Source organism: Zootoca vivipara, chromosome 14, assembly GCF_963506605.1.
Source record: "Zootoca vivipara chromosome 14, rZooViv1.1, whole genome shotgun sequence".
Lineage (NCBI taxonomy): Eukaryota > Metazoa > Chordata > Lepidosauria > Squamata > Lacertidae > Zootoca > Zootoca vivipara.
This window is the reverse complement of record NC_083289.1, coordinates 31616511-31629786: the sequence shown is the minus strand read 5'-3', so window position 1 is coordinate 31629786 and position 13276 is coordinate 31616511. Positions and strand designations below refer to the sequence as shown.

The 13276-nt window shown below is 46.8% G+C and overlaps 1 protein-coding gene across 3 annotated transcripts in view; it reads left to right on the top strand.

Moving 5' to 3' along the window:
• Positions 1–13276, top strand: part of LMF1 (lipase maturation factor 1) — a 118553-nt gene that overhangs the window by 88234 nt on the left and 17043 nt on the right. For all 3 annotated transcript variants that reach the window (XR_009558543.1, XM_060282627.1, XM_060282626.1), the window contains one exon: positions 9718–9901. Coding sequence is in view for 2 of the 3 variants with exons in the window: in XM_060282627.1 (XP_060138610.1) it covers positions 9718–9901 (184 nt within the window). In the remaining variant the exon portion in view is untranslated. The remainder of the gene's footprint in view (positions 1–9717; positions 9902–13276) is intronic.

Sequence of the window (13276 nt, the reverse complement as noted above, 5' to 3'; positions counted from 1 at the left end):
TAGTCATGCTGGTGAGGCAAGAGCTCTTGCGCTCGAATCCTGCCCGTGGGCTTCCCATTGGGGCGTCTGGTTGATCCCTGTGAGAATGGAATGGTGGACGAGATGAGCTATTGGCCTGATCCAGCAGGGCCCCTCTTATGCTCTTCTGTTCTCATGGCATCTTCAATAGCTGGATGTCACTGAAACGTGAGGCTTTGGTCCAACCGATGGCTCTCTTCCCGCTGTCCCGAGGAGCTTGTTTCAATTGCAGCGGGAACGCAGATGCCTCCTGGCTCGTTTCCTGCCCTCAAATCAGTACAGCCTTGCTCCAGAGGGGCCCATTTGAACGCCGGCCGCACTGGGCTGGCCTCCCATCCCTCTGGCACCCGTCTGTAAACATGATGGTTTTGCAGACTCCTCCGGGGTTCCTTTTAGCTGTCAGAACAATTTTGTGCTGCCCAATCGTAGGGAAACCGCACGAAACAATGTGTGTCCCGTGTTCTTAGCAGGATAACTCCGGCGGAGGAAAAGCACAAAGGAGCCAAGGTCTTCCAGCAGGGGGTGGTTTGCCTTGGAGTCTCCTCGATCTGTCGCACCTGGATCTTGTCGTGCGTCTTGCAGATGATTCTTACAATCTTGCAGAAGATTGTTACTTGTCAAGTGCATGTATTAAAGGCGTGCAGCCCCACCTTGCCCAGTTGGATATCAACCTGTTGACAGTAAACATAGGGCTAGTAAGGTGCTGTTGGGTGCCAGTGAAAGCTCCCCGTCTGAGATTAATAGCAGGCCTAGTTTATGTGTATAACTTTTACTAGCCCTTTTTTTTAATATACATTTTATTTATTATCTCACTCAGAAAAAGAACAACATAAATAAAAAAGGAACAACATACATCCAAAAAATACATACATACACAATTCATATCATAATCATAAATCATAAATTTCTTTACACAATCACACCTAAACAATAAAAAAAGAATTGAAAAAAGAAGGGGGGGAGGACTTTTAATGAGTTAAGTTTCCCCTCCTTATGCACTGTGCTCCCTGCAAAAATCCCACCCCTTCCAATTGTCCTGCTGGTCCATCTAGCCCAGGGGGTCCCTAATGTGGCACCCTTGGACATAACACTGCCCACGGATCCCACCACCACCAAGGCCATCTGCCCCTCCCATTTATAAGAAAACGTTTTTGGGCTTTTGGTGGCTTTTCCTGCTGTTTTCAGTCAGGCCTTATGTGTTTCTGTCAGGGTGGTGTAGATGTTTTTCCCTGAGTGTGTTTTTTTGGGCGCGTAATGTTTCTGAGCATCGTCGTTTTTTCCATCTGTGAAATGGGCTTTTTGTGGTGCCCACGACACTTCTTTTGGCCCAGGAATGGTTGGGGAACTCTTATCTTATCTGGTCTGACTGGCAGGGATTCTGTAGGGGCTTCTGTTTAGGGAAGCTTTTAAGGTTTAATAGATTATTGTGTTTTAATATCCTTCTGGAAGCTGCCCAGAGTGGGGCTGGGGAAACCCAGCCAGATGGGTGGGGTATAAATAATAAATTATTATTATTATTACTAAGAGGCTAGTCTTTCCCAACAGCTGATACCTGAGATTCTTTAATCAGATATGTCAAGATGTCGAGGATTGATGCAGGGACCACCTGCTTGCCAAGGATATGCTCTTCCATGGAGCTATACCCACCCCGCTCCCACTTTGATAAAAATATTTGTAGGAACAGCCTTGTGCCAGGTGAGATGTCTTGTCCATCTATGTCCCTGCTCTTGGCAGTGTTGCTCCTAGATCCTTGACAGACAGCAGTTTTTTGGCCTTGCGATTACCAGAGATCTCATAAATTGAATAGAGATGCTGAGATAGAACCCTGCATGCATGCTAGGCTCTCTGCCATAACCTCTTCCCTTAACTGTTCCCCTATGACCAGGAGATGCTGAATAGCGGATATACAAGTATTTATAAATATTCTTAATTTTTCTTTAATTCAGAAGTTGGTGTGTGTGTGTGTGGAGTTCGTTAACGGAATATATTCAGCTTGGCTTTTCCGTTTTAAACCAACCTTGCAAGAGCCCCCTTGGTTAATTTAAAAATCTTGACTTGTGTAATGTGTTAGTGGAAGAAATGTGCCAAAAAGCACAGTTCCAAACAGGGGGGAAGCAGGTTACCCCAGATTTTGAAATCTTGGCTCATGGCAATGCTGCCCAGCCAGTCCAAGGGAAATATTGCCCTGCAGATGTTGCTGTGAGCCTGGAGTTACTCAAAATCAATTTATTACAAGTCAAACAAGTAGCCATGGGAAGAAACAGATCGAAGGAGTAGCTCCTTGTTTCTACGTGTGCATCAAATCAGTCAGCGGTGATCCTTCCTTGACTCCTATCATGTAGATATGACTGTCCAACGCTAAGAGACAAATGAAGCATGGATCTAAATAACTTGTGGAGATGGAAGGAGGGGGTTGAGAAACAATTGTCTTATTTGTTTCCCTCAATTCCTCAGATGAACCTAAGAAGACCTCTGGCATCTGGATCAGGCCAACGACTCATCTGGCCCAGTAGTCTCAGTGGCATCCAGCTAAGTTCTACTCATAGTACACCTTTTGAAATGAATGGGGCTATTTATTCCAGTGGATCTACTCTGAGTAGGACTAACGGTGCACACAACCTTCTGCTCTCACAGTGGTTAACCAGATGTTTCAATGAGAAGGAGACTACAAGCAGGGGCTGAGCGCAATAGTAACTCTCCTCGCTTGCTGTTTCCAGGAACTGGTGTTTGGAGACCATGCGGCAAAAGATGGCCTGTGGTTCAAGGCATGCCCTTGGATTGGGCACCCCAGTACCTGCTGGCGTTTTATTGTTTATAAAAATGTAAGGAAAGCCTACTAGATCAGGCCAATAATACTCAGCATCCTCTTCTTACAATGGCCAACAGGATGCCCATGATGAAAAGCCCCCAAGCAGGACCTGAGTGCAGAAGCAACTCTCTCCTAGCAGCTGGTATTTCCAGCAGCTGGTATTCAGAAACCTTGCTGCCTCCAACAGTGGAGGCAGGACATAGCCATCAGGGTCAGTAGTCCTTGTGGAGATCCAATGAATCTGAATGTTGGGAGAGTCAGGACAGATAAAAGAAAACACTTCACCAAGCAGCACAGAATTAAACTCTGGAATGCCAACAGGAGGCACTGATGACCACCAACTTGGATGGCTTCGAAACAGGATTAGACAAATTCGTGGAGGAGAAGGCTATCCACGGCTACTAGCCACAATGGCTATACTCTGCCTCTACATCTGGAGACAGTGTGCTTCAGAACAAGAGAGTTGCTTTTGTGCCCTGGTCCATGTTGTGGGCTTCCCACTGGGGCATCTGGTTGGCCACTGTGAGAAAAGGATGTTGGACAAGATGGGCCATTGGCCTCATCCAACAGGACCCTTCTTCAGTTTTTATCCTCCATCAATTTGTCCGATCCCCATTTAAAGTCATCCAAGTTAGTGGCTATAACTACATCATCTTTTCACTTTTGCCCAGGAAGGACTTTTGTTTTTTTACTGTGGCAGAAGTGAGAAATGCATTGTTGCCACAAGGGCATTCAACGTTTGGTTCACCCAGGCGAAGTCCTTTAAACTTCCCTTGAATGCTGTCGCACATCTCTCCTCTGGCTGGATTTGCGGATTTGCTGTGGCTCTTGCTCTGGGGCAAAATTTTGCTGGTAACTCGGTAATTACTGGTTTCTGGACTGGAATATGAATCCCAATTGCTCAGATGGTGGTTTTTGCTCTATAACTGGTAATACCAACAGACTTGGATAACAACCACTTGTGGGTTGGGATGACCTCCAAGACTTCCAGGTTTTCCCCCCCCATCTTCTTGTCCTGTGTTTGATTAAAAGCTAATCAAGATTTTGCTTTAGTTCCACCCAAGTAAAATTGCTTCCCCAACCTTTGACCCAGATATGATCGTAACTTGGCCGACATTTCCAGGAGACAAGCAGTGGGTCTGCCCTGCTTTGCTCCTGCCCCCAGAGAGCAAGTCTTCAGGGTGTGGTGTACCACACTGGTGTGACAGGAGAGTATGGCAAGTGGGGCAGGAAGATTCAAAGACGATCAGTATTATATTTTGAGAATGAGTCGTGTTCTTATGTAGCTGCATACTTTCTGGATGCCCTGTGATCATATTATAAAGTAGTTGTGTTCTGTGTTATAAATCAAGCGCTGCTAGGAATCGTTTCTTTTTGTTTTCCAGTGTATTTCTTATCACTTTAAAAATTGGTGTGGCACAAGCAAATTTTATTCTGAAAGTGTGGCCCACTGGAAAAAAAGTTTGAGAACCACTGTCCTACTTATTTCTGAGTAAAGGGGGTTAAGATCCGGCTGCGAAAGAATCTCTTGGGTTCCAGTTTTGATTGCGTATTTTACATTCTACTACTTTTGTATGATCTGCTTGTGCATGATTTAGGGAGCAAATTTACACATTTACAGCTCATCCCTTTCAATCCTTAGAACTGGCAGTTTTACAGGCGTCATATAATGCAATGAAGCCACTCTTCTATGTGGCACCACCTACACTTTGGAACTCCCTGCCCTTTTATATTAGGCCAGCATCTTTGCTATGCAGTTTTCAGCACCTGCTTTAAGGGAAAAAGTTTTAGCAAGTCTATCTTGACACATAAATTTGACACTCCTGCATTCTAGGTGACCCTTGGGGGCCCTTGCAGCTGTACAATTGTGTGGTTCTATTGCATGTATTTTAACACGTAATTTTGTTTTATAAGGCATATTTCAAGACTCCTGTTTTTATTTTTTCAGGGGTTTTCAAGAATAACTTGTTTTTAACATCTGATTTTACTGGTGATTTTAATGTACATTTTTGTGTATAGACCACCTAGAGGTTTTTTGATGGTTGAGTGGCATATAAATATTGTTAAATGTGTGGTGGTGGTGGTGATGATGGTTAAGGTAAAAAAATAAGTTAAGTAATAACATATCAAAAGTGGGCTTAACCCACCAGTACAGCCTTTCTCAAACTTTGATCCCAAAACGTTGTTGGACTACAACTCCCATCATCTCTGACCACGGGCTCTGCTTGCTAGGGAAGATGGGAGTTGTAGTCCAACAATATCTGGGGACCCAAGGTTGAGAAAGGCTGCACCTGTATATCATGATTTTCCTGGGATGATAATAGCGCCAGCTTATCTCACCATCTGATATCAGCCCGCTTGAGCACCGTTAATTCCAAAAAAGCGGAATGTGATTCCATTCAGGAAATTTAGGACTTGGTGGCCCCACCCAGTCGTGGGGTTTCCTTCGCTATATCGAGGAGGAAAGGGATTTTCCAGGAGTCACAACCTCTGCTGTGAGGGTTTCTGTGCATGAGCCCTGCAACGCTCCCATATCCTCTTCCCGTGGCAGCCTTCCCACCTGCTTTCTGTGGGTTGACTCTCTTTACATTTTGACACCTTTGGTGCTGCTGCTCCATCTGAGGCAATGTGTACATTTCTTCTGGCCCAGGCTGGCGCGCGGTTGGCGAAAAGCAAGGCAGGCGGGTGTCAGCAAGTGCAGCCAAAGATGGAAACTGGATACCCAAGTGCTGAGTTTGGGTTAAGAGCCCTGCTTTTGACAGGGCAATAAATTTCCTTTAACTTCTTGTTTTTTAAAGGGGAGACTTCTCTCTCTCTCTTCCCCTCTCCCTTTTTCTTTTTCCCCTTTCTGCTTTCTTTTTTCTTTTTCTTCTTTAAAAAAAAACCCAACCTAAACGCCTATAAATTCCTGGAACTGACTTGGCTAGGCATCAACAGGGTTCACCTCGCCTGGTAAGATAATATATCTAGTATGCACTTGTAAAAGTTCGGGAGGCTGCCCCCGGATTGCCCACTGCTTTCCACAGCCTGTCACTGGCTTGAATTACTCCTTGGAAACTCCTTTGCTGTCCCGTGTGCAATAGAGAACTCAACGTGTTGTGGTTTTTCCAAGAACTACTTTCTGTCACCCCGAGCAGAGGGGGGGTTACCTCTTGCTCACCGTCTCCTTCCTAATGAGCAATCTAGGAACCTGCCCTTAACGCCTTCCGTCCCAGAGGACCTGGAAGAACAAATATTGGTAGGTTTTTTGGGAGGCAATGAAGTCCCTGATGTCATGGCTGTTGCCTCAGGATCCTAGCATTGCTGAGAGGAAGGCCCTGATTTGGAAAGTGCACCAACCAACCCACTCGGCGGCCGGGGGGGGGGACACACACAGGGACCCTCAGTACCCCCTTCCACACTGAACCTGCTTTTAAATATTGTGTTTTCATTGTTGTGACCATGCCTGGGACCTTGGGGTAAAAAAGGGCAGATCATCATCATCAACAACAACAACAGGGGAGCTTTACCCTCCAAGTCATCTGAATTAGGCACTCCCTGTTCAGTTTTTAAAAATGACAAGTAACTTCCAACTCTACAATTCTATGATTCCACACCCCCCCCCAAAAAAATCTAAGCAGTTTTAACATTTTCGATGATGTGACCCGTAAATGGCACACGGGGCAACTAGGCTGTGTGGTTACAGTGGGTAGGGACATCGGAAGCTGCCTTACATTGAGCCATTGGTCCACCTACAGTAGCTCAGTAGTGTCCACACTGACTGGCAGCAGCTTTCAGGGGGTTTCCAGCAGGGGTCTTTCCTGGAGATGCCGGGTGTTGTGCCTGGGACTTTCTACATGCAAAAGCAGGTGCTGTACAACTGAGTCGCGACCCTTTCCATAAATATAAAGTAAGATTCTAGTTCTCGTGGATCGGAATGAAGGGTTGATTCAAGAGAAAGCTGTCTTAAAACTGAGTCAGACCACTGGGTCAATTCTGCCTTGGCAGCATCTCCAGGGTTTCAGTCAGGTTTTCACAACCCTACCTGCGTTCTAGTACTCACGATTATGAAGGAACAGCTGATTGAATAGGAACAGAGGAAGCTGTCTCATACCACTGGCTCAGTACTATCTACCTGGATAGCTCAGTTGGTTAGAGCCTGGTGCTGATAATGCCAAGGTTGCATGTTCGATCCCCATATGGGACAGCTGCATATTTCTGCATTGCAGGGGGTTGGACTAGATGATTCTCAGGGTCCCTTCTAACTGACCAGTTCTATGATTCTAATAATAATACGCTGACCGGCAGTGGCTCTCTCACAGGCCTACCTGGCTGTGAGATTGAACCTGAGACCTTCTGCATGCAAAGCAGGTGCTCTACCACTGAGCTAGGGCCTTTCCTCATAGTTTCCAGGGCACTCTGTTGCCCCTGTGGTGCCTTCTAGCCCACACACTAATAGCCAGCCCTGGTCTGTGCGCTGGAACAGTTTGCAAGTTGTTGTTACAGCTCCTTCTGGAAGGATATACTGTCTGGCAGAGATTATGAGGTTCTGGCTGGTACCTACCAAGTGCCTATAATGATCTGCAATTAGGGTTCAAACCATGTACGGACCTGTAAAAGATTTCTGACGGTACCTGCCCCATTTCCTAGCATTTGGGCTCCCTTGCCAGGGCTAAGGGGAGAGAAACACAAGGAATAATTGTTTGGGGGGCTGAAGGAGGGAAACCACTCTCACCCCCCCCCACCCAAATTAATCCAGCGAGAGCCATGAATCCACAGTATTTCATATCGCACTTCATAAAACTCCAGTCATAATCCATAAAACTGACATTATTAGATTAAAAAAAAGAGGTCCCAGCTCCTCATTTCAGGCTTTTGCTCATTAGACATTCTGTAGTTTTATAACCTTACCGTTCCTACCCAATTACTGTGATTAATACTGTGCCTTAATAAAAGAAAACCTTCAGGATTCAGGAGCAGGCTTGGGATGTGGGGGGAGCAGCTCTTGGTTTTAAGGCAGCCTTCACCAACCTGATGCTCTCCAGATGTTTCAGACTACAGCTCCCAGCAGCCCCAGCATCACATGCTCATGCTGGCTGGGGCTGATGGGAGTTGTAGTCCTAAGCATCAGAAAGCCCACCAGGCTTGCAAATGATGCCTTGATGTGAGGAAAAGACAGTGCTTCTGGGCCAGGACTGGAGAGCTTCTGAGCGCCCAGAGGTTGCTGGACAACAGTTTCCGTCACCCCCTGACCATTAGGCAGGCTGGCCAGGGTTGGTCGGAATGGAAGTCAGAAAAGAAGTGGAGGGCAACAGCTTCCCTGTCCCCGAACTAACACCTACAGCCTGTTCCAGAGAGATTCCGCTTGCGTTTTTCTTAATTCTCCGTTACCCCTCCAAAGACCTGCTTGCCCCAGGCTGAAGAACCGTATGTTTGACAGGTTCATAATACCACCCTCATGTCAAAACCTCAGAGGCCAGATTTTGAATCCTGTGATTATTTATTTATTTATTTGATTTTACACACACACACACTACAGCTGTTAGAAATGAGATTCTTCTTTTTCAATCTCCCAAGCAATAAAGCAAAAAAGAAGGAAAGGAAAGGAAAACAGAACAGACCACCCAGTTACTACGTATAAAGTAGTAAGGTGATCCTGTGTCAGAGGGGCAACTCGGGGAATAATTTTCTTCAAATTGCCTCAATATTGGAAAGTGGGGTGGCGGTGCAGGAATGCAATTGAGCAGAAGTGAGAAATGTTAATGAAGTGGACTGCTTCATATGCAGGATTTTTTTTGGGGGGGGGAATAGTGGCCAAAGACCCAAACTAACAGCGTGCATCATCCTTCCCCTCCCTCTCTTTTAAGTGATGCAATAATGATGGCAATGACAAAGCACCTGTTTTCCAATGTGGATTCTCGTGACTTTGAGTTTGAATCTCTGGTTGCTATTAATGCATTCTGTACACCACCCAGGCATTTTATTCCATTTTTGTAAAGAGGAATAATAGAATTGCAGAACCAGAAGGGACTCCTGAGGGTCATCTACTCATATCCCCTGCAATGCAGGAATCTCAACACACGCTTCTCCCATCCAGTGTGAAACCATACTGGACCCTGCTTAGCTTTGCAGCTGTACGTAAATACAGCATTCTAATAAATAAATACTTAAATATATTTTATTTTATTACCAACCGTATTTTTCCATGTATAAGACGCCCCTGTGTATAAGACGACCCCCTATTTTTCTAACCCAAAATTAAGAAATTAAGTTGTTGAGCATTTTTGGGGGGGTGGGGAGGTCACTTCCACCAATCGCTTGCCCGCCATTGCTGATCGCACACCTCGCCACAGCCGCCAATTTTCTGCCCACTCGCCGCCCCCAACAGCCCACCGGGCCACTTGCCGCAGCCACCAATCGGCAGCAGGCCTTTGCCGCAGCCACCAATCACCCACCCAATGGCCGCTGCCAATCTCCTGCTTGCTGCTGCCATTAATCGCACGTCCCCTCTCTGCATTCACTATCTGTGTATAAGACGGCACCCAATTTTTGCCTTTTTTAAAAAAAGCAAAAAGCATTGTCTTATACACTGAAAAATATGGTATTTGGGAAAGGGCCGTGGCTCAGTGGTTTAGCAACTATTTGGCATGCAGAGGGTCCCAGGTTCAAGCCTCAGTGGCATCTCCAGGTAGGGCTGGGAAAGTCCCACCCCTGAAACTCTGGAGAGCTGCTGCCGGTAGACAACACTGAGTTAGGTAGGCCAAGGACTTGGTTGGGTGTAAGGCAGCTCCTGAGGCCCCTCTTACTGTTTGCTTAGCACCTGTAACCAGCCAGGCACTGCAATGCATTGAGAAGCAAGCACAAGTCTCCTCCTGACCACAAGCTGGCCACCACCTCTTTTTTGCCCTTAGGTGCTCCTCATCGTGAGCGGGAACTTGAGCTTCCTTAACTGGCTGACCATCGTGCCAAGCATTGCCTGCTTCGACGATGCTGCCCTGGGGTTCCTTTTCAGCTCCAAAGAACAAGGCCTGAAGGCCAGAGTGCAAGAGATGCAAACCGGAGAGGCAGAGGGGAAGACGGAGCCCTTGCGGTGCGGTGAGTCCTTCTTGGACTGAAGCAATACGTTGGTTGCATCTGATGGGAACACACAGACACACAAACCTTTGCCACCTGTGTTTATCCTAACAAACCTGTGAGGTAGGTTAGGCTGGGAGACGGCGGCCAGCCCAACGAAGCGCTACTCAGAGTACACCCATTGAAATTAAAGAAACTAAGTTAGTAATGCTCATTCATTTCAATGCATCTACTCTGAGAAGGACTAGCATTTGATATAAATAATAATAGTTATTTATTGCTGCAGGGACAATGTCCTATTTTGCCAGGGTCTGGGAATGCTGTATGGCTGCAACAATAGTATTCTATTTGGTTGGTTGGTTGGTTGGTTTTAAGTTTCCAGCCCTCAGGATTGCAGTATACCAGGCACCCCCAAACTTTGGCCCTCCAGATGTTTTGGACTACAATTCACATCTTCCCCAACCACTGGTCCTGTTAGCTAGGGATCATGGGAGTTGTAGGCCAAAACATCTGGAGGGCCACAGTTTGGGGATGCCTGCATTATACACACATCTTGTGTCTCCACCTCCATCGTTCTGCCCGGATACTGGGGTCCAGAGCCGAGGGCCTTCTGGCGGTTCCCTCGCTGCGAGAAGCCAAGTTACAGGGAACCAGGCAGAGGGCCTTCTCGGTAGTGGCACCTGCCCTGTGGAACGCCCTCCCACCAGATGTCAAAAAGAAAAATAACTACCAGACTTTTAGAGGACATCTGAAGGCAGCCCTGTTTAGGGAAGCTTTTAACCTTTAAGAAATTAGTGTATTTTAATATTTCTGTTGGAAGCCGCCCAGAGTGGCTGGGGAAACCCAGCCAGATGGGTGGGGTATAAATAATAAATTATTATTATTATTATTATTATTATTATTATTATTATTAATCCCACCTTTCCCTCCAAGATTCTCAGGGTGGTGTACATGGCTGTCCCTCTTTTCATTTAATCCTCACAACAACCCTGTGAGGTATATTAGGCTATGAGACGGCGACTGGCCCAAGGTCAACGAGTGAGCTTCATGGCTGAGTGGGGATGTGTACCCTTGTCTCCCAGGTCACAGTCCAACTACTGTACCACACTCTCTCTATACAGAGACAGACAGACAGGTGTGTAGTGGTTGGAGTGCTAGACTGGGACCTAGGAGACCAGGGTTCAAATCCCCACTCACCCATGAAGCTCATTGGGTGACCTTGGCTCTGACCTGCTGTCTCTGCCACCCTGCCTCCTCTGCCAAGTTGTGTAAAAGCTGGCCAGGGTCAGCTCTCCTGCACAAAAGACACCTCAACCCGGCAATCCCCAGGCAGACTTGGGGCGGGGGATCAGCATGAGATGTCCGAGTCCCAGGAATGTGCTCATCTTTACATTGACCAAGTTTCTCTCTCCTGTTTTGTTTCTGTGCAACGTAACGAATCCTGGCTTTTCTGAAATACCCGCCCGCTTTCCCAGGGGTCCAGACCTCCCATTTCAATGAAAAACTGCTCTCAAAATATTCTCAGACTAAACAGTTTATCAGGGCAGCAGAAAGGCTTAAACAAGCATTGCTTCCCTGCAGAGATGGAAAAGAAGAACTCTCCGTACTAGTCGTTTATTTATTTATTTATTTATTTATCCATCTTTTCGAAAAGCAGCAGGATGCAGCAAGGGTCGGTTTTGCTTATTTGTCCGATTCTCAGTAGCTTCAGTTTCCTTTCCGGTGGCCATTTGCAAAGGTACAGCTGTGTCTTAGTCTTTTGGGGATGCTGCCAACCTACTTCCCTGGTTCGGTTGATGCATATAAAATAAATAAAAGAAAAACCAGCCTTTGCCTTTGGCAAACTGCTCCCCACCCCCGGCCAATGTTTTGGACTACAACTCCCATCTGCCATGTTGGCTGCGGCTGATGGGAGTTGTAGTCCAAAAAAGGGCTGAGCAATGTGAGGTTTTCAACATTGCGGTATCTCACCAGCCAAACATTGCAATCTAGAAATACATCAAACCCCACCCAGTTGATGGGCATTGTGATTCAAATGGCGTTCTCTCACCGCATCATGTGATCAATTGCACAGAGCGGGGCTTACCTGCCCCCCCCCAATATTTTATTCAAGTTGGCACTCCTGGTATTTCAGACTAAAACTCCCTTCTCAGATGGACCCCAAGTGTATACTTAATTTCAATGCCATCCAGAAGAAAGAACAGAAAATTCTCCCCAAGCCAGAAATGGCTTCTCTACCCTAGGACTTGTTGTTAACCAAGCAGCATTTTAGACATTCTTCTTTTTAGTCCCTTCCCAGACTATTTAGAGAAAAGCAGATTTTCATAAAGATATGGCACAGCCCATTGGCTGAGGCCCGCAATGTTGTAGGCGGGGGCTGGGGGTGAGGAGGGGGAGGTTGAGCAAATGCTTGTTTTCTTATTGGCTGGGGGGGGGATCCAGGTCACAAACGGACCCCAGGACAGTGACAGGAGGAAACCAGACTCTCTGATCTACCAAGTCACTGTCCTGCCAGAGACCACTTGCAGGGGTGCGCACCCGTGTGTGTGTGTGTGTGTGTGTGTGTGTGTGTTGCACTCTATATAGCAAGATAAGCAAACCAAAAAAGGGGGAAAGGACAAACACCAGAGGAGTTTGCAGTCCGAATTTCAGCATTGCGATGGGAGGAGAAGAGAGAGTTGTGGGGTGAAAAAAGAACAGAGACAGGAAGAAGGGGAACGAGAGAGGGAAGTGGGGGACAGAAATCATAAATGTGAGTGAATGAGTGTTTGGATCCTGCTCAGCTGTTGGGCAATGTTGTCATTTGAGACATCACAACTTCTGGTCCTTTAATTGTTAAGTCACTATGGCCTTGATCAGGAAGAAGGGAGAGCAGGAACTACTCCTAGAACTCTGGGTCATTTGCACCCAGAGTTGGCAATGGCAATAGCACCAACAAAGTGCCTGAAATAGCCTGCTGAAATCGGAAAACCTTGAGTAGGAAACATAGATCTCTCTGTCTGTCTCTAGCTGTCTGTCTCTGTCTCTCTGTCTCTGTCTCTCTCTCTCTGTCTCTGTCTCTGTCTCTCTCTCTCTGTCTCTGTCTCTGTCTCTCTCTCTCTCTCTCTCTCTCTCTCTCTCTCTCTCTGTGTGTGTGTGTGTGTGTGTGTGTGTGTGTGTGTGTGTGTGTAGGCATCTCTGTATGAGCTCCTGAAAGCCAGTGCCTGCTGAGAGGGGCACTGTTTCCCTCAATTCAGCGCCCTCCCTTCTGAGCCATTGGTGGACCTCAAGGTTCTAGCAAAAGCCAAGTATAAATCCTGCAGGTCTGACGCTTGCCCATTCTCGGTGTGAGGCTCAGTGCAGAAGTCCTGCCATCTTGAAAACGATTGGCATCCTCACAGGGCTAGTACGGTGCAG